Below are 24,326 nucleotides of genomic sequence, written 5' to 3'. Positions count from 1 at the left end.
ATACACACACACACCCATATACACACACACATACACACACGCACGCATGTACACATACACACACACACACCCATATACACATACACACACACATATACACACACACATACACATACGCACGCATGTACACATACACACACACATGCATATACACACACATATACACACACACACACATATACACACACACACATACACACACACACACGCATATACACACACACACACATATATACATACACACACACACGCATATACACACACACATATATACATACACACACACGCATATACACACACACACACATATATACATACACACACACGCGCATATACACACACACACACGCATGTACACACACACATACACACACACACGCATATACACACACTCACTCAGAGAAATGAATCTGGGAGATTATTCTTTGGATTTCATTGTTTTTATTGTGCAAGTATTAAAATGTGGTCATTTGAACAGACTTAAAGTGCCTATGACAGCTGTAATGTTCACTGAAAAAAACAATGTCTACATAAATTAAAATGACTTAAATCAAGAACATTCGACTTTATTTGAGTAGATTCAACTTGACAAGTCAAATGATCTACCAATGGAATAAGTGTGTTTTTCTTAATTCAAGCAGCATTCGATTTTGTTTCTTATTTTAAGTACAAAAAGTCTTATTCCACTGGCAGATCATTTTACTCGTCAAGGGAAATTTACTCAAGTCATGATAAAACCTTCTTAACTCAAGTCACCCTAACTTGACTAGATGTTTTTTTTTGTTGTTGTTTTTTTTGCAGTGTAATAAATAAATCAGTTAATTAACTACATGTTTCAAATTTTACTTCCTGCCTGGAAACCATGACATGACGCTAGGAAATTCCATAATTGTTACCCAATAACCGTGTCATACAGTTTGCCAAACCTAAATGTATTTCCTAAACTGAGGCTGAAATAGAATTCTCTACTTCTACGACATATTCGTCAACTTTTTTACAAACTGCTTCTTGACTATGATTAACGTATAATTTATATTTACAACTAACTAACAAATTAAGTCAAAAGGAGTGAATCATCAGTAGCTGTAATATACACTTTAATGTAACCAAGCGGGACACATCTAAACTATTTGCATAATGATTTCATGTTCTACTTCGATTACATTTGGTAAATGTATATGAATCATTTCACTTTGTACAGTTATGCAAGACAACGATCAAATGAACACACACAAAAGACTTATCTTATCACACCCAAAGGGTCTTTGGTCTTAGTTATAGACTTGGTTGTGATTCTGTTAGTGCATAATTCCTCTCACACACATTCTCCACACAGAAAATTCCATTTCACATTTTACAGAACAAACAACAACCCACTGACTCCACAGAAGGGGGGATACTTCAATCAGTGTGGCCTCTGGAGGCCATGGTGTACTGGAGATTTTTTAACAAGGGAACACGATTCAAAATGATGCAGAGTCACAGCACAGACACATGAACCAGGACTAAACCAGGACTAATCCAGGATTAAACCAGGACTAAGGCAGTTGAGGTATGGAGTTTTGCGCAAGGACCCTCGGTCATCTGACAGTCTATGCAAGTGCACCTCCGGACCCGTCCCAACATTCAGTCCTGGTTCAGTCCTGGTTCAGTCCTGGTTCAGGTTTCTATAGGAAAGTAGTGCAGATATCATGAGTCTATGCAGGTTGTTTTCACCATTACCAGTAGCTTCAGTTTGACATTTAAGTTTAGACTATTTTATATTTGTTATTTTTTTATATCTCACATCGAGACAAGTGGGTGGATGGCGTACCCCCGTGTATCACGCCCACTACACCTCTGTCTGTAGGGGCATTTGCTCTAGGCTGGTCCCTCTAGTGGTTCTGAGGAAGGGGCTGCTTTCCCGGTTGCAGCCAGGATGGCCTGGAACTGCGCGATCCTCTCTAACAGGTCACTGTAGAAGTTGCCCTCCACGGTGGACTGTGGGCTGGGGTTGGCTGTGGGGGCCAAGGGCAGCAGGGGCATGGACACAGATGTGGCCTTGGTCAGGAGTGCCCCAGAGTAAGATCTGTCATACATGTCCTCAGTGAAGTAGCCTCCTCCATTGGCTGCCACCATTTGGTCGATCATCTTGATGAGTTGGACGACCTGGGAGCGGTCGTGGCGCTTCTTGTTGTTGAAGACGTGGTAGCGGTTGCCACATTTGTTGATGACCTCTCGGAGTTTGGGGCTGCCCTCCTGCACATATTCATGGATGCTTCTGCCTCTCAGCTCATCTCCACGTGTGAACAGGACAATCATGAACTGAGCCGCGCATGGACCAAAGATCTTCTCCAGAGCTTCCACACAGTGCTCCTCCTCTTTGGTGAATCTGCCCACCTGCAGCACCAGCAAGAAGACGTGAGGCCCAGGACTGGACATTTGGATGCACTTGGTGATCTCCCTCTCAATGATCTTTGCACTCTTGGAGGTGTCCAGGATGCCAGGTGTATCCACCACATGGATCTTGCGCCGGCTCCGGACCCTCTCCGTCTCACAGTACTCCGTCACAGATTTGGCACCGGTGGAGGACTTGAAGATCTTCTTGCCCAAGAGAGTGTTTCCCACAGCACTTTTACCCACGCCCGTCTTTCCAATCATCACGATCCTGAGAGCGCCACCTGCAGAGGACGGGCTGGGGTCAGATCTGTTCATGCTCAAAGCCATTACTGATATGGGCTGTTTAATATGAACAACATTCAGTAAACGTTTAAGAAAATGAGCGATGTCCAGAAGGAGGAGGGCAGATGTAAAATAACTGTAGTAATTTCAGTTAGGTGCTCTGCTCATGAAGAACAAGGCTCCAGATTGTTTATTAAAAAATATTTAAATTACAAAATATTTGAAAAATAATAATGAAAAACAATGGATGGATCACTGGGGGAAAAAAAGGAATCCCACACATCTGTATTTGCCTCTGTGTTTCATGAGTAAAAAGTATTGTGCTTACGCAAGCTTACCTGCTGGAAGTGAGTCTCGATTGCCCATGTTGCTCTGAGTGTAGCAGTGAAGGAGTGAAGAGGGACCAGAGGTGAGGAAGTCAAATAACCTTTCTGACTCCGCCCCAAAAGAGAGCAGGAGGCGGGGCCTCTGAACACCTCTTTAACCTGGCGTCAGGTTCATCAGATTTAGTCTGGAGCTTCACTCCGTCACCTCCACCTCACCATGGAACACAGCAGCCACAGTGAGTCTCCTCTTAAGGCTACAAAAGTCAACTGTATTCACCTCTCTGTTGTTCTGGTCGTGGTAAAATGATCTACACCTCCATCTCACCCTCTGCTCTGCATCCTCTGATTTCTTCATCTATTTGACCTCTGTTTCTCTACACTTGTGAATATTCTTTGTGGTCTTCTTCCAGGCGTTTTGCCCAGTAAACTTCCGCATGCTTCTTCAAATATGATTGCTGTGTTTCAGCTGCACTACTCCATTGAATTCCGTGTCTGGCACTATTCCACTGAATTCCTTCAGAACATTGTTTACAGATTAATGACAGTGGGAGGGGCTTTACACGCTGCATGCTTCAGCTCAGTGTTTAATTTCAATTTGGAAAAGACACGTCCAGACGTTTACATTTACCTTATAAATCATTTTTGGGAAAATGTTCAAGTAATATGAATGATAAATGTATATATCCTATTTTTGTTGTAATTTGGTGCAATATTATAAGTTAAAAAAATTAACAAAATTATAGCTGCAAGCGGCAATGATCGGCCCTTTACCGCTCCCCATAAATGCTTTGCCCTGCAAACACCGTGCATGCAAGTGCTGCACCAGCAAACGCAGCACCCGCAAATGCCATGCGTGAAAACACCATGCCCACAAATGGCGCAACCGTGTCCCACACTATCCCTAAGAAACATAAACCCCAACCATGACTCTAACCCCTGACCCAACCCTAACGCTAAGCCCAACCCTAAACGTAACCCTAAACTTAAACCTAACCCTAGTAGTAACCCTAACCATAACCCTAACCATAACCTAATCCTGCCATTTTTCCAAATTTTGATGTGTGTTTATTATTTTTAATCCAAGATGGTGGGCTTCCAGTTTGTAAAGGGGCATAGTCACAATATAAAATAGAATAGAATATTAGAATAGAATATTAGAATAGAATATTTTTGTTCTTGCATCTGTTATGCATCTGGCTACCAAATTTTCTTTGCACTAAACAATGTGCACGGGGGTCCCATTGGCAAGGACAGATTTTTGGCTTGTCACCATGGCAACACAATGTAAATGAGGTGTGGGTGTCATTCAGTTTTGAAATCGAGACCATGTGAGTACCAAATTTTGTATATGACAAAAAACATTGTTTCATACAAATTACTTAGGGGACACTACTGCATCCATTTTTGTATTTTCTTACATCAGTCTGCTGAGGGTTGGGGTGTGAACCTACGATTAAAATTTGAGAGAAATCTGCCAAAATTTGTGCAGTTTGTTGATTTTACCAATGGACTAACATGGAGAGTTTCTGTCATTGCTATGAAGACACTGTAAAAAATACAACATAGGTTTCATTGACTTTTTGGATCAGAATACCAAAACTGAATTTTGTGCAAAATTTCAGAAAATTTTGAAAAACTAAATTTTTTCTTCCATATAAAATTTTGTTTCAATCTGTAAGGGGCACTAATGTGCCAAATTACACATTCAGTAGTTTTAGTGCAGAGAATTTAACAACAGATTTAAATTTCACTGAAATCTTAGTTTATATGTGCAAATGGGAGCAATTTGTAAAAATTCAAAATTTCCAAAATTCGGGAAAATATTTATTGCTTCATTGCTCAGAGACTATAAGTAAAAATTTTGATAACTTTTGATGTTCCACCTTTGGGTGAACGCCCTCGGTGGAGTGAGTAAAAGTATGAAAATTACAAAAAATGCTGAGTCATGACCTTCTTCACGTCACCGTGGGGTCATTGGTGAGTGACGGGGGCGTCTGCATCATCTCGTCAGGGTCGCCCCCTGACCTCCCACTGACTTCCATTCATTTTAGCAGTGATAAATACGCCCATGTGCTCATCATAGCAAACACAATAGGCCCTACACCCTGTCGGGGGTCGGGCCTAATAATATTCTGATATGAGAGTGATGTTCCACTCTACATTTTCAAAAAGCTCTGGAGCATTTCTACATCATGGCGAGGGTCTCAGGTCACTACAGGAGAGTTACGTCACATCATTTCACTTCCCGCCCACTAGGAGCTTCACTTCAATGAGAGAGCCACCTCCAGATGTTGAGTACCTAGCTGGAGGATCATGTATGTAGCAAATGCATTTGGGAATGTCATCAAAGTGAGTCTGAGGTGCAGAGCTGTTGGTGTTTGCACTGTTTAAATGATGGTTTCTGTTTCAGACATGTCCACCATCGTGCTGCTGGGGAGTGAAGCTCTGAAAAGGCTGATAGTCAGACTCATCATAGGGGATCAGGAGGACTGTCAGCGTGTGTCCAGTGAGTGCAGTGATTGCAAAGTTGCTCAGAGCAAGGACTTTCGAGTGGTCATTGCTCCGGACATCTTTGACAAGAACAACAAGTATGTAGACCAGCATGTGATAGACCTCATGGCCCTGTCACTGCCCGGGCCTCACATCTTCATCTTAGCCATCGACCAGCAGAATGAAGAGGAGACAAGGAAGCAGATAGAAATGCTCCACAACTATTTTGGTGACATGTCTCAGAATTTCGTTGTTATTTTTCGTGACATCGAGAGCTTCCTGAAATTCAAATGTTTAGAGAAAGAGTTCAACATTTTACTGACCACAGCTAATGAAAAGCTGGACTCAATGTGCAGAGAGTGGTGTGGGCGCAAACCCTTTATATACAAGTACAACAACTACAGTGAGGTCGTGGTGAAGAGTAGAAGTGCCCTCTTTAGGCCGAGGTACACCTCCAGAATGTCCCTGTTCTAGATTGTTTTGAAAAGCAAGGCTGATTTATTCGTGTTATTTCAGAAGTGATGATGCTCCAGTGTCTGGTCATGATGAGACAGCTGCAGCACAGCCTCAGTCTGCAGACTCTTCTCTCACACATGGTATTGTTGAGGAAAAAAAAAATATTGTGATCAATGTTTTGACCAGTGGGTCTTCCAAGCCCGTAAATCCATGTCATGTGGTGTAGGATGGATTCATGATGATGTCAACTTCACAGCTGACAACTATGAAAAACATAGAAAATATGGATCAGATTCACATAGCCTACTTGACTACATATTATACTGCTTTACTAACTGCTGGTCACTGCCATGGATCTATTAAAATAACTTGATAAGGTATAGAATTTGCTGTGATTTTTGCAGATTTTCAGATGATTTTCTCTGTGTAAAGGTTTGTGTGTTGAGCGGAACGACAGTTTCAATCAGGCCGTAGCTGGAATGAATGTCGACTCCAGGCCAAGGTACACCTCCAGAATGTCCTTCTTCTAGATCCATTTGAAAAGCAAGCCTGATTTGTTCATGTTATTTCAGAAGTGATGATCCTCCGGTGTCTGGTCATGATGAGACAGCTGCAGCACAGCCTCAGTCTGCAGACTCTTCTCTCCCACATGGTATTGTTGAGGAAAAAAAAAATATTGTGATCAATGTTTTGACCAGTGGGTCTTCCAAGCCCGTAAATCCATGTCATGTGGTGTAGGATGGATTCATGATGATGTCAACTTCACAGCTGGTCATGATGAGACAGCTGCAGCACAGCCTCAGTCTACAGACTCTTCTCTCCCACATGGTATTGTTGAAAATATTTACATTTCTGAACATTTGAACATATGGGGAAACCTAACATTTTCTATGAGCCTCCAACCACACCATATTTGCAAATGTTAAGAGGATTTTGTTGCTTATTCAAAAGGTTGGATTTTGTGTAATATTTTGGATTATTTTTATATCATCAACTTTTTCTCAGTCCAAAATCCTTTCTATATTAAAATCTATTCTTGTTCTGCGCCGCTGTAGCTACTCTCACTCTGAGTCAAGTCAATGAGCACACAAGACAGGTGATCTCACACGGTTCTGGGGAGCTCCTCAGAATCCTAGTACCTGACAGTGTGCTGTTTGCACTAACCTGCTGACTGTGATGGGTTAAAAAACAATGGTACCATCGGATGATACAAGGAGACACATTAAGATCACTCACTGTCTTAATTAAAACATGTGGCTGTAGTATGTTGAAGTGTTTATTAAATGTGCCAGAGTCAGGATGGCGTCCTCTATGCTTCTGTTACATTTATCAGTAAATTGCATGAGATCTAGAAAACACCTGATCTCAGACTTAACGATTCCAATAACATTTTTTCACATCACAAGACACATCATAAACGAAGTGCAACAGGATGATAGTCATTGTTGTCCTGACAGCTCACTTTTTTGGGAACAGGTCTAATAGAACTTTTCCAGATAGCTGGAACAGTGTGCTGGCTCCAAGCCTCTGCCATTTCACTGCTGCATGAGTTTAACAAGTGCCCTGAAATACTGTTTGGTCCAGAGGGGACACATATGTTAGAAAAGCAACTGAACAATTTGCTGATCGATTATCAAATTCCCAGTTTCCAGGGCAGAGTCTAAAGCAGCTAAGCCTTCCAGAGCTGCCTGTTGCTCTTGTGAAAAGTCTCTGGTCTCAAACCTGCAGATAAAGTCACTGAGCTCTGCCAGCCACTTCACTGACTTCAACCAGGGTGATGGACGAGTCCACCTCTAAGTCCCCAGCCTCTGGTTCCAACGGTGGGATTGAGGAGATTCTAAAGTATTCCTTCCACCACCCAACAACATCCTCACTCGAGGTCAACAGCTCTCCCCCCGCACTGTAAACAGTGTTGGTGAAGCACCGCTTCCCCCTCCTCAGGCACTGGATGGTTTGCCAGAATTTCGTATCTGATAATCCTCCTCCCCCTTTTGCCTCTGCAACTGCACGTGCTGCAGCCTGTCCATACCCTTCAGCTGCCTCAGAAGTCCCACAAGCCAACAAGGCCTAATAGGACTCCTTCTTCAACCTGAGTGCATCCCATACTTCCAGAGTCCACCCCCGGGTTCAGGGATTTCCACTGCGACAGGCACCACAGACCTTACGACCACAGCTACGAGCGGCCACATCCACAGTAGAGGCCGAGAACATCTTCTTGGCATTTCTCTGCAATCAGACTCAAATTTCTAAGGTTTATTATTTGTTCTTGCTGGAGTTGACATTTCTATCTGTGAGCATGGGGGAAAAGTCATCCAAAGAAATCAGCGAATCAGACACGTCCTCCTGTAACCACGTCTTCGTGAACACAAGCAGACTTGACTCTCGAAACTTGTGTGTTAACCTGCCGTTAATTCTAAGTTCATCACTTTTGCTCTTCAGTGAGTGAACATTGCTAAGAAGCACTGAGGTACGTTATGGTGTTAGGAGTTAGGAGCATGGTTACCACTGTGTCCCGATGCTCCAGTGTGCCCCAGTACTCCAGTGTGTCCCCAGTACTCCAGCGTGTCCCAGTACTCCAGCGTGTCCCAGTACTCCAGCGTGTCCCAATACTGCAGCGTGTCCCAGTACTCCAGCGTGCCCCGGTACTCCAGTGTGTCCCAGTACTCCAGCGTGCCCCGGTACTCCAGTGTGTCTCAGTACTCCAGCGTGCCCTTGTACTGTACTGTATGAGGGAGCCCAGGTCGCAGCAGAGTAACACCACAGGTTTTGAAAATCTTCTCACACTAGGCAGGAGGGATTTATGAAATTCCAATGACCCGTCTTGAGCTGTCTTGAGTTGGCTTAGTGGCTAAGACAGCTCTAAGCTAGCAATACCCTATCCAGTAATTGGAATAGATCCACGACTAATACAAATGACTTTTGGGCTGCACAGACACCAGACCTGCCTGGTCACTAAAGGCTAATCTTACAACGATGGCCTCGGTCCATCCATTCACTTAACCGGGCAGCCAGAGATGTCTTTAACACACTGACACTTTTGCTGCCCTGTCCCTGTGCATTTTTGAGTGAAAACATTCTGCTTCATTCAGTGGTGCTAGATATAAATTGTCTGATCTTCTTTCTTTTTTGGGGGTAAAATATTGAGAACCTGAATCAGGAAAACACAACTAGAAAACCTTCCTCTGCCCGGGTGAACAGCACCAAACAACTTATGGAAAACTCATCCACTGATCCATTTATTTACTAGTTTCTTAATAAATTATGCAACTATGTGAGCACACAGCATCAACATTTTACAGCATCAAGATTTTGCCAGATAAGAAAGCAACACGAGACCCCAGTCTGCCGTACATTACATCTTAAAGCCACTAACCACATGAGGATAGTGAGGTACAGATCCAAGCCAGAGAAAAGAAATGGTTTGAGGGGGGTTAAAGAGGCTATTTTTATTAAGAAAGAGAATACTTTTTTTATGGAGGCCCTGAGAGGCAAGAAAGAAAAAAAGAGGCAGGTCATTTGTTTTTTTTTGTTTTTTGTTTCACCAACTCAAAAAAAAAATAAAAAATCTACAATTTATTTTTTTTCAAAATTTTTTTTTTTTTTCTCTTGTGTTTTTTTTTTTTTGTAAAACCCATGAGAAGACTGTATTCATCAAGAATGAATATGAATGTAACCAGGAGCAGGTGAGTTTTGAACACTGGCCTCCCACATCCTAACCCAGCGCCTAATACCAGGAGCTAATGCTCCACCAGTTTACTAATGCTGTTTGGTATTTACAGGAATATACTGGGAAAACAGGTATTTTTTAAATGACTTTTTTTGTTCGGTAGCCTCACTTTTTCATTGCTTAGTCATAACATAAACTCTTACCAGTCTGAGTAGCTCATCAGAACAATGAGATTTGCTGCTTTTTATGAAGAAATAGTTAATATTATGCAGAAATGAACTAAGCATTTTGGCCCGGCCCTCCACAATATGTTCAGGTAGTTCGTATAGAAAAAAATTTCACAAAATAATTTTCTTCATGTGTGCATGAGATCTTGTCCCATCACTACTGCAATTTCTTTCTTAAAAAGAGATGTGGCGTCCTCCCTCGGATGTCCAGTCTAGCCTAACAAAATCGATCACCATTATGACAACAAGGTGCTAAAAATCTTGTGAGGAACATGAAATAGTGAAACTGGAGCCTGTGCTAAATCAGTCAACTAAAATCCTCCCTAATAATCCAGCAGGTGAAAATGGTGTGTATATTTGGTGTACGACCAAAACAAGGCACTCTCCGAGCAGGGGTGTAGTTATGTGGTGGAATGAAGAGGCCACAGCTCCTGCTGCCATGAACCTTGCAGTAGTGAGCAGGTTTTGCTGTTGACAGTGAAATACTGTGGTAATGTGAGCAACGTGTTGGGCTATTAAAACATACTTTTAAGAACAGTCAAATCAAATGCAATGAATCACAAGTTACAGTTTTTCTCCATTGGTTTGCCTCATTTCTTGAAACAGAAATGACATTCTTAAAACTATAAGATCATTTGGCCAAATAGTCTGATAGTTCTGCACAACATTACAGCTCACAGCAAAAGCTCAGATCTCTCCCAAAACTGTTCACACAGGCTTCAAAACAGATTTCCCATATAAAGAGTCAGGACCATCAAAATTGCAAAGATCCTTCTCAGTTGCTTTGGCTCTTTTGCATTCACTTAGTGCTTTTGTCAAAATAACCTGGATGGTTCAGCACAACACCATGCAGCAAAAGCTCAGATCTCTCCCAAAATACTTTACCCATGTGTCAAAACTAAACTCCTTTCTCATGGAAATAGTCATTGCCCCCAAAATGCGTCATCCCTTTGGCCTTGTGTCACTGCAGCTCAAAATGACTCAATGCTTTGTCACTATGGCAGAGCTCAAACTAACACAATGCAGTTATGGATAAAACTGAAAAAAAGAGGCGACTTGTACAGAACCATGTGCAAAGATGCACTGAGACACTTGAGACATGCACTAAGACATTTACAATTTGATGAAATCAGTGAGAAAAGTCATTCTGTTGTGAAAGACTGCAAGAAAAATTGTAACTCAGGACAATCGTCCGATTAATCATAATTAAAGGTTTGAATCGACTGACAGACCAAAAAGAAATACATAAACTCAAGCACACATTCAGACCACATCACACACAAATGTGTAAAAGGGACCAAAATGATGGTGACACTGTGTTTAAACTGTGTTTTTCAGATAATTCTCCAGATATAAGAAGAGTCAACATAATTCTCTTGGGGCTGACGGGGACTGGAAAGAGTGCCTCTGCAAACACCATCCTCAAAGAATTCAAATCCAACACAAAGTTTGAGTCCAGGTCCGACTCTCTGCCCACCACCAAGAAGTGCCAGAGTGAAACAGTGAAATACAAAAAACAAGACATTGAGCTGATGGTGGTGGACACTCCTGACTTCTTTCATGAGTCTATTCAGAACTGTGAGGAGCAGTTAGAGGAGTGTAAGAAGTACCTGAAGTCAGATCATTACGTGGTGCTGTTGGTGATCAAGGTGGGGCGCTTCACTGACCAAGAGATGAACATACTGGAGAAACTAGAGAAGAAACTGGACGTGACCATTCGGGACAAAACCTTCCTGCTGCTGACCGGTGGAAAGGACCTGAAGAAAAGAAAAGTCATTGATGTCATCAAAGAGAATGAAGAGTTACAGAAAATAGCCGACCAGTGCAGCCACCGCCACCATGTGTTTGAAAACCAGAAGAAACATTCAAAGCAAGTTCAAAAGCTCTTTGAGAAAATGTGTCATTCTAATTTGTTTTTTGTTCCCTGCAAAAAATAATGGAATGTCCATGGAATCTGAATGGAGTGCCTCAATTTTATATGAGTACAACATTAAAGGTGGAATAAATATGCATTTTTTTAAAAAAATCCTCTTTTCCCCTTTTGATTACAAATGAACAGACAAGTCTGGCAAGAACATGGACACAGGCAAAGTAGTACAAATATTTATAAAGCTTTATTTAATTTACATCCATTCAAAAAGTCTTCTCTTTCTTTTAGTTTAAGGTGCAACAGTTAACAAAATGAACCACCAACAGATTAGCCTTTGCACATGTATTTAACGACCTAAAGACGACAAAATGTAACCTAATGAAGGTATGTAATGTAACGACGACTCTGGAGTAATAAGAATCTCTTATCAAGAGGGACACCATTTTTTTACTCACCATCAGAGGTGAACTATGTTCTCACTAGTGGCTCTAGTATCATTCTGTCAGTGTCAGGGTCACTGGCACCACAAAACTTTGTCACAAGATTTACACAAAACAAGAGCCTCCATCAGCACTTTTACATGAACACATTCAGTGGTATTAAGGCAGACTGACTAATACAAACAACTGGAATCAAGTTTAGTTCAAAGGTAAAGCACGACTCACCTGGTCTTTGGGTGTAAGACACTTTGTGATTAAAAAATAATCCCACATTTCCCTCTGCACACACACACACACACACACCTACACACACACACACACACACACACACACACACACACATACACACACACACACACACACACACACACACACACACACACATCACACACACACACACACACACACACACACACACGCACATACACACACACACACACACATACACACACACACACACACACACACACACACACACATACACACACACACACACACACACACATACACACACACACACACACACACACACACACACACACACACACACACACACACACACACACACACACACACACACACACACACACACACACACACAAACACACACACACATCACACACACACACACACACACATACACACACACACACACACACACACACACACACACACACACACACACATACACACACATACACACACACACACACACACACACAACACACACAACACACACACACACACACACAACCACACACACCTACACACACACCTACACACACACACATACACAACACACACACACACACACACACAACCACACACACACACACACACACAACCACACACACACACACATACACAACACACGCACACACACACACATACACACACCCCCACACACATCCACACAAACCCCTACAAATACATACACACACGCACACACACACACACTGACACACGCATACACACAGACACACACGCGCACACACACTGACGCACACACAGACACATACACACACAAATATGTTAAAATACATAAGACCACACATAGTAAAATGTGAGGCTGAATACAGGTGAACCAGTTGAGAAAACACCAGCAGAGGAGACGTCTACACCGGGAGCAGAGAGACGTCTACACCGGGAGCAGAGAGACGTCTACACCGGGAGCAGAGAGACGTCTACACCAAGAGCAGAGAGACGTCTACACCAAGAGCAGAGAGACGTCTACACCGGGAGCAGAGAGACGTCTACACCGGGAGCACAGAGACGTCTACAGTAGAGAGAGGAGCAGAGAGACGTCTACACCAAAGAGCAGAGAGACGTCTACACCAAGAGCAGAGAGAGACGTCTACACCGGGAGCAGAGAGACGTCTACACCGGGAGCAGAGAGACGTCTACAGAGACGTGGGAGCAGAGAGACGTCTACACCGGGAGCAGAGAGACGTCTACACCGGAGCAGAGAGACGTCTACACCGAAGAGCAGAGAGACGTCTACACCAAGAGCAGAGAGACGTCTACACCGGGAGCAGAGAGACGTCTACACCGGGAGCAGAGAGACGTCTACAGTGGGAGCAGAGAGACGTCTACACCGGGAGCAGAGAGACGTCTACACCAAGAGCAGAGAGACGTCTACACCAAGAGCAGAGAGACGTCTACACCAAGAGCAGAGAGACGTCTACACCGGGAGCAGAGAGACGTCTACACCGGAGAGCAGAGAGACGTCTACACCGGGAGCAGAGAGACGTCTACACCGGGAGCAGAGAGACGTCTACACCGAGAGCAGAGAGACGTCTACACCGGGAGCAGAGAGACGTCTACACCGGGAGCAGAGAGAGAGCCGTCTACACCGGGAGCAGAGAGACGTCTACACCGAGAGCAGAGAGACGTCTACACCGGGAGCAGAGAGACGTCTACACCAAGAGCAGAGAGACGTCTACACCGGGAGCAGAGAGACGTCTACACCGGGAGCAGAGAGACGTCTACACCAAGAGCAGAGAGACGTCTACACCAAGAGCAGAGAGACGTCTACACCAAGAGCAGAGGAGACGTCTACACCAGAGAGACGTCTACACCAGAGCAGAGAGACGTCTACACCAAGAGCAGAGAGCAGAGAGACGTCTACACCGGGAGCAGAGAGACGTCTACACCGGAGCACAGAGACGTCTACACCGGGAGCAGAGAGACGTCTACACCGGGAGCAGAGAGAGAGAGAGACGTCTACACCGGGAGCAGAGAGACGTCTACACCAAGAGCAGAGAGACGTCTACACCAAGAGCAGAGAGACGTCTACACCGGGAGCAGAGAGACGTCTACACCGGGAGCAGAGAGACGTCTACACCAGACGAGAGCAGAGAGACTCTACACCGGAGCAGAGAGACGTCTACACCGGGAGCAGAGAGACGTCTACACCGGGAGCAGCAGAGACGTCTACACCGGGAGCAGAGAGACGTCTACACCGGGAGCAGAGAGACGTCTACACCGGGAGCAGAGAGACGTCTGCTGCCACCAGACGGCCTTTAACATTAAAAGTCCATTTTATCTGAACGTTCAAAATTCTTGTACCATATCATTCACCCATATCTGGAAATAACATCACAACATCACAAATCAGTCATCAATAAATTATCTGAATCAATCATGATCTACATAAATGAAGAACATTTCGTGTATCAAAAGGAGAGAATATGGACTAAAGCTGTGGTTTAATCGAGACTGGAGCGTCAGATCTGTAGAATCACACTGAGGGTTGAGGTGGCCACATGCTCCAAACAGTGACTCTGAGCTCAGGCGGCATCAGGCTATGAGCTGATTTCTGTAAGTGACTCTGCAGCAGGGGTCTCCAACCTTTTTCTTCCAGTGAGCTACGTTTACTAAAAGAAAATGCAAAAGAGCTTCTCATTTTAGTGGTTCCAAGAAATGGAGCATAGAAAAGTCTTAGATGGGGAACAGTTAAATATCTATAAAACATAAACCTTTATCCATTTATTAGTGCACAAAGTTGGGCATCAAAATGATACATTTACAATGTCGTTCATCATTTGAATCATTCTGTACAATATGTACATTTCAGAAATCTTTTGGTGAGATGTTTGGAAGGGCGTGGAGAGCTGCTACAAGTTGGACACTCCTGCTCTGCAGGTTGTTCTGTCAGGCTCCAGTTACACAAGAGACCTCAGTTTCAGGAAGTTCTGTCAAGGTTTACAGTAATAACATAATTGTGAAGAACAATGCATGGAATCTGAGATGAGATGATACATGATTGATGGACACAAAGTTACGCCTAATCAAGTCAAGCGTAATAGCCAAGTATTAAATGTTCTCTTTTTAAATACAAGATGTGTTTTATTGTGAAAGGATTTGAGTGATATGTTAATAGAATGTAACCTCCATCTTGGCTATTTGAAAAACAAACAAAATGTAAGTTCATTTTGCTGCTGTGTTCAATAGAAAATGTGAACTTGTGATGTTCTGATGAAGACATTCATCTGTGTCATTAATCTGAGAAATTTTCATTACATAACTATAGACTGAATAAAAGAAGTGGACTAAGTGAGTGTGACGTTTCCCACAGCGTTCAGCACCGCTCAAATGAGGCTCGTGATGCTCACAGTTACAGGAAACAGTAACACAGGCTCTATGTTATGAATAGGATTTTTTGATGGACAAAGTAGTGAAAAGAAATTCAGGATCATGTAAAGCGAGTTAATATGAACATTTAAAGGCCAAAATGACGAGACTCACAGCAGCAGGTACAGAGAGAGGAGCCACAAGATCCTAATGTAAGTCCACTGGAGCCAGAGTCAGAAGGAGCAGGAAGAGCCTCCTGGAGAACTTCCTATTTGGCAGACGGCAGCGAGAACATTAGCTACGTCCACTCATATATACAGTCTATGTACATAACAGGGGATCTGTTTACCAACCAATTCAAACCAGATGGTAACAAGGCGACGGCGGCAGTGTGTCAACGTCAGCACAGAACTATACTTCACCCTTTAGTCCTGGTTCAGTCCTGGTTCAGTCCTGGTTTCAGTCCTGGTTTAGTTCTGGTTTAGTCCTGGTTTAGTTCTGGTTTAGTCCTGGTTTAGTTCTGGTTTAGTTCTGGTTTAGTCCTGGTTTAGTTCTGGTTTAGTCCTGGTTTAGTCCTGGTTTAGTTCTGGTTTAGTCCTGGTTTAGTTCTGGTTTAGTTCTGGTTTAGTCCTGGTTTAGTTCTGGTTTAGTCCTGGTTTAGTCCTGGTTTAGTCCTGGTTTAGTCTGGTTTAGTTCTGGTTTAGTCCTGGTTTAGTTCTGGTTTAGTCCTGGTTTAGTTCTGGTTTAGTCCTGGTTAGTCTGGTTTAGTCCTGGTTTAGTCCTGGTTTAGTTCTGGTTTAGTCCTGGTTTAGTCCTGGTTTAGTTCTGGTTTAGTCTGGTTTAGTTCTGGTTTAGTCCTGGTTTTAGTCTGGTTTAGTTCTGGTTTAGTCCTGGTTTAGTTCTGGTTTAGTTCTGGTTTAGTCCTGGTTTAGTCCTGGTTTAGTCTGGTTTAGTTCTGGTTTAGTTCTGATTTAGTCCTGGTTTAGTTCTGGTTTAGTCCTGGTTTAGTCTGGTTTAGTCCTGGTTTAGTCCTGGTTTAGTTCCTGGTTTAGTTCTGATTTAGTCCTGGTTTAGTTCTGGTTTAGTCCTGGTTTAGTCCTGGTTTAGTCTTGGTTTAGCTCAGTCATCTTTAATATGTACAAAGTTTGCACTGAATAAAGTTTGTCTGTATCACCTAAAAGTTGATTAAAATGACTTGTGCTGGATTAAATTTTTGACTAATTCTTTACATCAAATAACTGAAAGTAATTAAGTAACTTTTGCTGAAATTACATTTTAAATGAAGTACTTTTTTACTTTTACTTGAGTAGATTTTTGGATGGTTACTTTTACTTGAGTAGATTTTTGGATGGTTACTTTTACTTGAGTAGATTTTTGGATGGTTACTTTTACTTGAGTAGATTTTTGGATGGTTACTTTTACTTGAGTAGGAATTAAGCAAAGTAAAGGTACTTTTACGTAATTACAATTTTGTCTGTACTTTTTTCCACCTCTGCATTTACTACACAGTGAACCTGATCGCTCAGATGAAGATTTGGCTGATTTAAACTCCCTCCAAAAACAACTTGATAACATTTATTTAGTAAAAGTAAATGGTGCCTTTAGTCCAACCTTTTTCATCCAGTGAGCCACTTTCACAAATGATAATGGCAGAGAGATGCTCATTTCACCCAAAACATGCTCCAGGTCTCCATAAACAGTTGATAGTCAAGGTCAGTTAAATACAATCAATTCAATCATTGTGTCCTTAGGCAAGACACTTCGCCCACATTGCCTAGTATGAAAGTGGTGTGTGTGTGTGTGTGATGGTGGTGGTCAGAGGGACTTATGGCGCCGAGTGGCATGGCAGCCGCGCTTCTGTCAGTGTGCCCCAGGGCAACTGTGGCTACAACAGTAGCTTAACATCACCAGGTATAGAGTGAATGAATAATGCTGAATGTAATGTTCTGTAAAGCGTCTTTGGGGACAGAAAATGTCTGTGAAAATAAATAAAAACTTACTTATTTTAGAGGCCATAAAAAATTGTGCTGATATAAGAAAGACAGTAAGTTTTACATAGTGTAGACGCCTATAAAACATGAACCATTATCCATTTATAAGTGCACAGAGGTACATTTAGTAACACAGTGGGTCCGGTCAAGTGGTAACGGAGGGAAACAGGGGCAGATTTTTGACATTCAAATGTCTCTTATTCAGAAACTAGAGGGACTATTGAAATAAGTAAAGTATCAGAATGTAGGAAAGAGTTACACTCCAACAGGGTCAAGTTAAACCTGTGATATTTCTTTCAAGTTGTTGACAAAAAATTTAAAAACTCATGTCGGTAACGGAGGGAATGAAATATGCAGCACTTTTTGGGCAATAAATCCAAACAGTGATAACTCTTGGTTCTCACTTACATATCCTTAACAAACTGGTTTCATATAGTTTTCTACCATATGGTACAAGATTAGGTTGAAAAACCTCTTACTTTTTGACTCAGGAGATTTTTTATTAAGAAAGGTCATGGTAACGGAGGGAAAAGTAACGGAGGGAAAATTGTACAAACAAGTAGAAGGTGCAGGATTTTACATCATTTGTCGCTTTTTTCTTCTGAATACTTTAATATTACTTCAAAATGAAAGGAAACTATTTCTATAAAATATGTCAGTCCTTCCAAGCCAATTTTTTATCATTTTAAATACTTTTTTTTTTTTTTTTATCATGTACCTTGATCAACAGTTCAAAGATGGAATAACACAAGATATGATGAAATACATCCATTTATTGACATGATTTGCAGGTCTTTGAAATTTGGGAAATAATTTTTGTTCCATGTTTCATACATGGTCTGTTTAAAACATATGGAACTTTAGAACCAAAAATGGTACAGAAAAAAGGTCAACAGTTTCATAAACTAGAGTACATATGTATCTGTTCAATACATTTTTATATCAGATGCATTAACTTGAATTTTTGGTCTTGCTGTTTACTTCTGCTTGACCAGGCCAAGTTGTAATATTCATGTAATTAATGCATTTTGAGTTATTCATAAATCTCTTTGGGAACTATTTGAAATTGGGTGGAGAGCCACTGGTAGCTCTTGAGCTACATGTTGGAGACTTCTGCCCTAACTTTAACCTGTTTGAACCATTATAAAGACTTAAACTCTTGTTGTTGATAAGATATTTAAAGCAGACCTATTCTACAAAACAGACTTTTCAGAGTTTTAAGTATTAGAGTTGTTCCCCTTCTTATTCTGATGGATGGATTTTACATCAGTTCTTATGTCTAGACTAGTTCAAGTCCTGGAAATAGTTCTCCAAGTGTGGCACTGGTCCAGGTGCGGAGGATAACTTTCCATATGGTGATGAATCTGTGATGATTTTACACCTGTTTTAGTAAGTGGACCACTTCTGAAAAAGTCACTTTTTTTTTTCACACACGCAGGTGCCCATGTTGAGAGTGTGTACAGATTTTAGTTCACATTTTAGTAGAGCAGCTTATCACTTCTCAGTAAAGCACTTCAACAGGTTTTGCCACTTTCAGTTTGACCAGAAAATTCCAGCATTCATTTTACATTTGTTTCTGTCAGTTTACCTTCAGCGTGTTTGGACTATTCTGCAGTCACAAGTCATGAGATGTTACTGCCACGTGTCTTACCAAATATGATGGAAATCCAGTATTCATTGGTGTGCAGGATTTTGGCCTCAGAGAGATATGTAGTAAAAGTACAGTAGAAAAGTGTTTGATTCTCTGTAGTTATTCATAGACCAGCCAACTGTTTGGAAATGAAGAGAAGAGTTTTTGAGGTGCTGGGGTCCGACAGGGAGGCTTGGATTATAGATGATATCAGAAGACTGGAGCTGTTCAATATAAAACACCAGTGGTCACTAAATTAGAGACATATTTTAGGATATCAGGACACTTTTTTATTGAACAGTTAGTTTAAAATGTAATTCTGACAGTGTTGGGAAGGTTACTTTTCAAATGTATTCCCCTACAGATTACAGATTACATACACCAAAATGTAGTTTGTAACGTAATAATTACTTAAGGTGAGTAATGTAATCTGAATACTTTGGATTACTTGATTTGCTGTAGAGAAACAAAGACTAGGATATTGTAACATAAGATGTTTTGTCTGATAAAAGAAAATAAAAAGTCCAGACTTTACTGAACCAAATTCAAAATATTATTGATAGAAGATGAGGAGACACGTCCACACAGCAGGATTTAGTCCTGTTAAATCCTGTTTGAGACATAGTTTAGACCTGGTTTAAACCTAGTTTAGATCAGGTTTAGATCTGGTTTAGACCCGGTTTAGACCTGGTTTAAACCTGATTTTAGACCTGGTTTAGACCTGGTTTAACCTGGTTTCAGACCTGTTTTAGAACTGGTTTAGATCTGGTTTCAGACCTGGTTTAGACCTGGTTTAGATCTGGTTTAGACCTAGTTTAGACCTGGTTTAGACCTGGTTTAAACTTGGTTTCAGACCTGGTTTAAACCTGGTTTTAGACCTGGTTTAGACCTGGTTTAGACCTGGTTTTAGACCTGGTTTAGACTGGTTTAGACCTGGTTTAGAACCTGTTTTAGACCTGGTTTAGACCTTTTAGACCTGGTTTTAGATTTTAGACCTGGTTTAGACCTGTTTAGACCTTTGACCTTTTAGACCTGGTTTTAAACCTGTTTAACCGGTTTTGACTTTCTGTTTTAGACCTGGTTTTAGTGGTGGCAATGAGACCTGGAATTACCGAAAAAAAAAAAAAAGGGGGATATAGCCCAAAATGTGAAAATGGGAAAACACCTTTGTGTAATCCATTTATTTCAACCAAGTAACTGTAATCCAATGACCACTCACTTAAACAGTAACTGTAACTGAATACAGTTACTCATAATTTGTACTCTGATTATGTAACTCTGGTACATGTAATCTGTTACTCCCCAACACTGAATACTGACACAATAAATGGTTCCAGGAAACACAGAACGGCAGAAAGGCCAGAGCCAAGCAGTGAGTGGGAGCAGAAGGAGACGGAAGAGCAGCCCAGAGGATGAGAGACTAAGAGAGGGAAGGAGAACATCATCTCCTCCTCTCAGGTAAGAGGCTTTTGTCAAAAGATGGAGTAGTTGTGCCAGGACTAGCAGAAGCATGTGCCGCGTGGATTTGTCTTGATTTTGTTTGAATCTGAGCTATAAGTAGCTGCAGTGACTATTTGTCAAATAAAAGTAACAAACAAAAGTGTGAGCAAACTTAGAACTAAACATAACTCAAATAATCACCTTTGGGCACCATGGGTTTGTGGTTTACGCAGCACAAATCAATGTCCATGACTAAAGATGATTTTCCAAGATTTATTTTCCAGTTTTTTGGCAAACAACAAGGAATACATGTTTAAGGTAACTCCTGCTGCCTCTCCTCGTGACTGGCAAAAAACCATAGGCCCACCCTGGTCACTCTGGTCTACGTGTACCACCCTCCTTTATCCCCGAGGTGACCCACATTAAACCAAAAACAAAAAAAGAGGTGCTAACGTAAATAATACCAATTTAGACTAAGAAATTAGCAAGAATAATATTAACATAGCAAAAATATATTATACAAATTAACAAAACTAAATGCTCTGAGTAATGTTCCGAGCTGTGTTAAATGTTTGACTGACTTTGACCTCCTTCCACAACATGTATCACTATCAACAGAAGTGTCCATGCTGCAGGGTTTGGCAGGAAGGACCAAAAATAGTCCAAAATGCAACGTAAAAACTGTTCAAAGTTGCCCATCCATCGAACTTTAGCTCATGTTCTCCTCAACTAAACACACAACTGCCCCCAACCTCACTCTCTTCTCTCTTCCTCTCCTCTCTCCTCTGTCTTTCATTTTCTCTCCTTCTTTTTGGTTTTAGTTTATTATTTGATCACTGTTGAATATTGTCTCTAGAAACATACAAACTTCAGGAGTTAAAGCAAACATTTTTAGATTGAACTTGTTGAATATTTCTTTCTTTGTCCATGTGACACTTTGAACTTTTGGATCAACTTCTGTGTCTCATCTGAAGATTATTTGGCCAGTGTCCTTCAGCTGCCTTCCTTCCACAATTAAATGTGATGATAAAATAATTGAGGACAGTTTGATTGATGGAAGTACAGTTTGGCCTACTGTGCTCCCTCTGCTGATTCAGCCTTTATTTGATTGGTGACCAGTCAAGAGAGACACTCAACATCTGTATCTGGACAAATCCTGCTGTTGTCTGAATTCTTCCCAGTTTGTCTCTGTTTCTGAGCTTATACCTAACACTTCTTATTATTAGAGATTTTCACAGTTTGGATAATATTTAAGTTACTATAAATACATACATGTTTTATTTGTTTATCTGCCTGATTTGTCAAGTTTAATGTGACCTGTTTCTGTTGAATTAACTGAGACTTAGGCTGGAAATTTGTTTTTTCATTTGAGTCCGGTTCACCTGCCTGATATAATGACTATACTCATTTGAGAAATACTTCCTAAGAATTGACCCATTTTTCACAGCAGCGGTCACAAGTTCTGTCTGTTGGACTTTTCTTTTTTTTTTTTTTTTTTTTTATCTAATCTTAATACAAAGTCTGGGTTGTGACTCTCAGCTGGGTCACAAGCGATTTTTCTGGCTCGCCTTGTGGGTCTGCAGTATACAGTTCTGATACATGCTGAAATGTTAAGACATGTTTTGTATAATGTCTCATCTTTTTGTAATTATTTTATTGACGATTTTGTTCCAATATCGCTGGTTCAATTGAATATTGAAAAGAAAAAGAAACGTGCTACATTTAATGTCCAAATAGGCGACTTATAGATCCTTTTATTTCTGCTTCAGGGTTTTTCATTGTTTAAAACTTGAGTCATATTAAATGTTCAGAGACACGATCACTCAGTCAACTATAAAATATCCTCATGAATGTTCAATAATGCTCAAATCCACCTTTATTTTGTGATTTATGAATCATGTCGATTGACTTGGGTCGTGAAGGTTTGTGAATTTTAAAATATTGGTCCCCAGAAAAAAAAAAGTTTGGGAAACACTGCTCTAACAGACCAGTTAGTTAGTTTACCTTGACATGATTGGACTACTTTTCTGTAACCATAGTAACTGACTCGTGTGTTGTTTACACATACCTCCACATGTTTGAGATCCTTCTACATGTCCTTCTTCAGAATGGTGGCACAGTGACGTGTCTTGCTTTATTTATGATTTACTCGATGTACACAGATTTTGGCTCCACTGTCCTTCTGCATTAGTAGATGAATAGCGCCATCTGCAGTCTGACTTCTGCAGGACAGCATCTCAAGTGAAAGTTGAGGCCGCCTCATCCCTGTTTACTGTGTGGGATGTCGATAACCTCTGTTGTTGTCCCCCAAACACAGACTGTATGAAGACATGGACTAAGGGAGCGTGATGTCACCCATAATGTCCCATTAAAACCAAATGAAGTTCATCGAGGCTAGCAGTTATAGTGGCTAATCTGTAACCACTTCTCAGTGCACCACAAACTTGGAAGTCTTTTCATGAATTGCTGAAATTGGCCTTATAATTAGGGGCAAAACAATTCATTTCTGTCAACTGTACAAAAGTGAAGATGTTTCTCAGTTCATCCAAACTGCTTCTTCAGTTCTGGTCAGACTCTGGTGGACACTTCCTTATATCTGCTGAAGGAGGAGCTAACTACTCTGAAACTACTCTGAAACTAACACCCTACTTGTTTACACTTTCTGTTCATTAGCTAGGCCTGTTCATCTGCACTGAGTTTGAACTGTGCCTCATAAACATTCAGACCTCTGATGGAGCTCCAAGCAACTCCAAGAAAACCATGTCAATGGAAAAGAGGCGAATAAATCATCTTCAGAAGATTCACATGAGCTTGTGTTGACGTCTTGTACAGTGTTTGGTGCAGTTTTCCTTTCAGGAGAAGTTTGTGGATTTCTCTTTCCTCTTTGATCCATGGATGATGGTTATTGTCTTCTGTCCCAGTCCATTCCAAGACATGTCACCACAAGACCACGGGACTCTTCTGAGAATTACTCTTTTGTTTCTTTCCATTGGCATGTTTCTCACTGTTTGGAGCACCATGGTGCAGATTGGCTGCCTCACTTCTGTCAGTCTGTCCCAGGGCAGCTGTGGCTACAGTAATCTTACTACGACCGAGTGTCGAGTGAATGACTGTAAAGCTCTCTGGGAGTCTTGAAAGGCACTATATAAATCCAATGATTAATTCATTAATTCAAAGTAGTGCAAAACTGGCCTGTTAGATGTAAAAACACAAGGACACACCTGCAGTCAGCACTGTGCTCTGAAGGCCCCTGTGTGAGAACCAGATTGGGAACATTCCTCACATCAGACTGGCTCAGATGTTCCATTGTGAGGTCTACACTGATGAACACACTTCTGTGTTTACAATAGGATCAGTTAGACATCTTGCATGGACCTTTCAGCCATTTACTTTGTTTCTACAATCTCTGAGTACATTTTGACGTAGGTTTGTTTTGTTTCTCTGTCAAATTAAAGCTGGTGATGAAAGATGCAACTGTTTCTCGTTGGTTGGATTCCACCATCAACTCCAAATAGGCACAACAGGTCGAATCCTCCAGCTAAGGTACTCTTTACT

The 24,326-nt window shown here is 41.4% G+C and overlaps 2 protein-coding genes across 4 annotated transcripts; one reads left to right on the top strand and one right to left on the bottom strand.

The window, feature by feature from the left end:
• Nucleotides 1–454: 454 nt before the first annotated feature.
• Nucleotides 455–3,038, bottom strand: LOC110159936 (GTPase IMAP family member 7-like). Its single transcript, XM_020924534.2, has 2 exons — nt 3,000–3,038; nt 455–2,660 (listed from the first exon to the last, which is right to left on the bottom strand). Exons 1-2 carry the CDS (start codon nt 3,025–3,027, stop codon nt 1,861–1,863), a joined length of 828 nt encoding a protein of 275 aa, XP_020780193.1. The 5' UTR covers nt 3,028–3,038; the 3' UTR covers nt 455–1,860.
• Nucleotides 3,039–3,187: 149 nt separating this feature from the next.
• LOC110159908 (uncharacterized) lies at nt 3,188–11,909 on the top strand. Of its 3 annotated transcripts, none has more exons than XM_055153865.1 (7): nt 3,188–3,223; nt 5,398–5,923; nt 5,994–6,073; nt 6,366–6,435; nt 6,509–6,585; nt 6,672–6,761; nt 11,166–11,909. In XM_055153865.1, the coding sequence occupies exons 1-7, from the start codon at nt 3,205–3,207 to the stop codon at nt 11,762–11,764; spliced, it is 1,461 nt and encodes a 486-aa protein (XP_055009840.1). In that variant the 5' UTR covers nt 3,188–3,204; the 3' UTR covers nt 11,765–11,909. The 3 variants fall into 3 exon arrangements, with proteins under 3 accessions (XP_055009840.1, XP_055009839.1, XP_055009841.1); XM_055153864.1 differs by having other exon boundaries at nt 6,506–6,585; XM_055153866.1 differs by lacking the exon at nt 6,672–6,761 and having other exon boundaries at nt 6,506–6,585.
• Nucleotides 11,910–24,326: the final 12,417 nt, after the last annotated feature.

This window comes from Boleophthalmus pectinirostris, unplaced genomic scaffold (genome assembly GCF_026225935.1).
Source record: "Boleophthalmus pectinirostris isolate CB_2022bp ecotype Guang Dong unplaced genomic scaffold, ASM2622593v1 HiC_scaffold_18, whole genome shotgun sequence".
Taxonomy (NCBI): Eukaryota; Metazoa; Chordata; class Actinopteri; order Gobiiformes; family Gobiidae; genus Boleophthalmus; species Boleophthalmus pectinirostris.
Note: the sequence above shows the minus strand (reverse complement) of the source record. Positions and strands in the feature narration are given on the sequence as shown.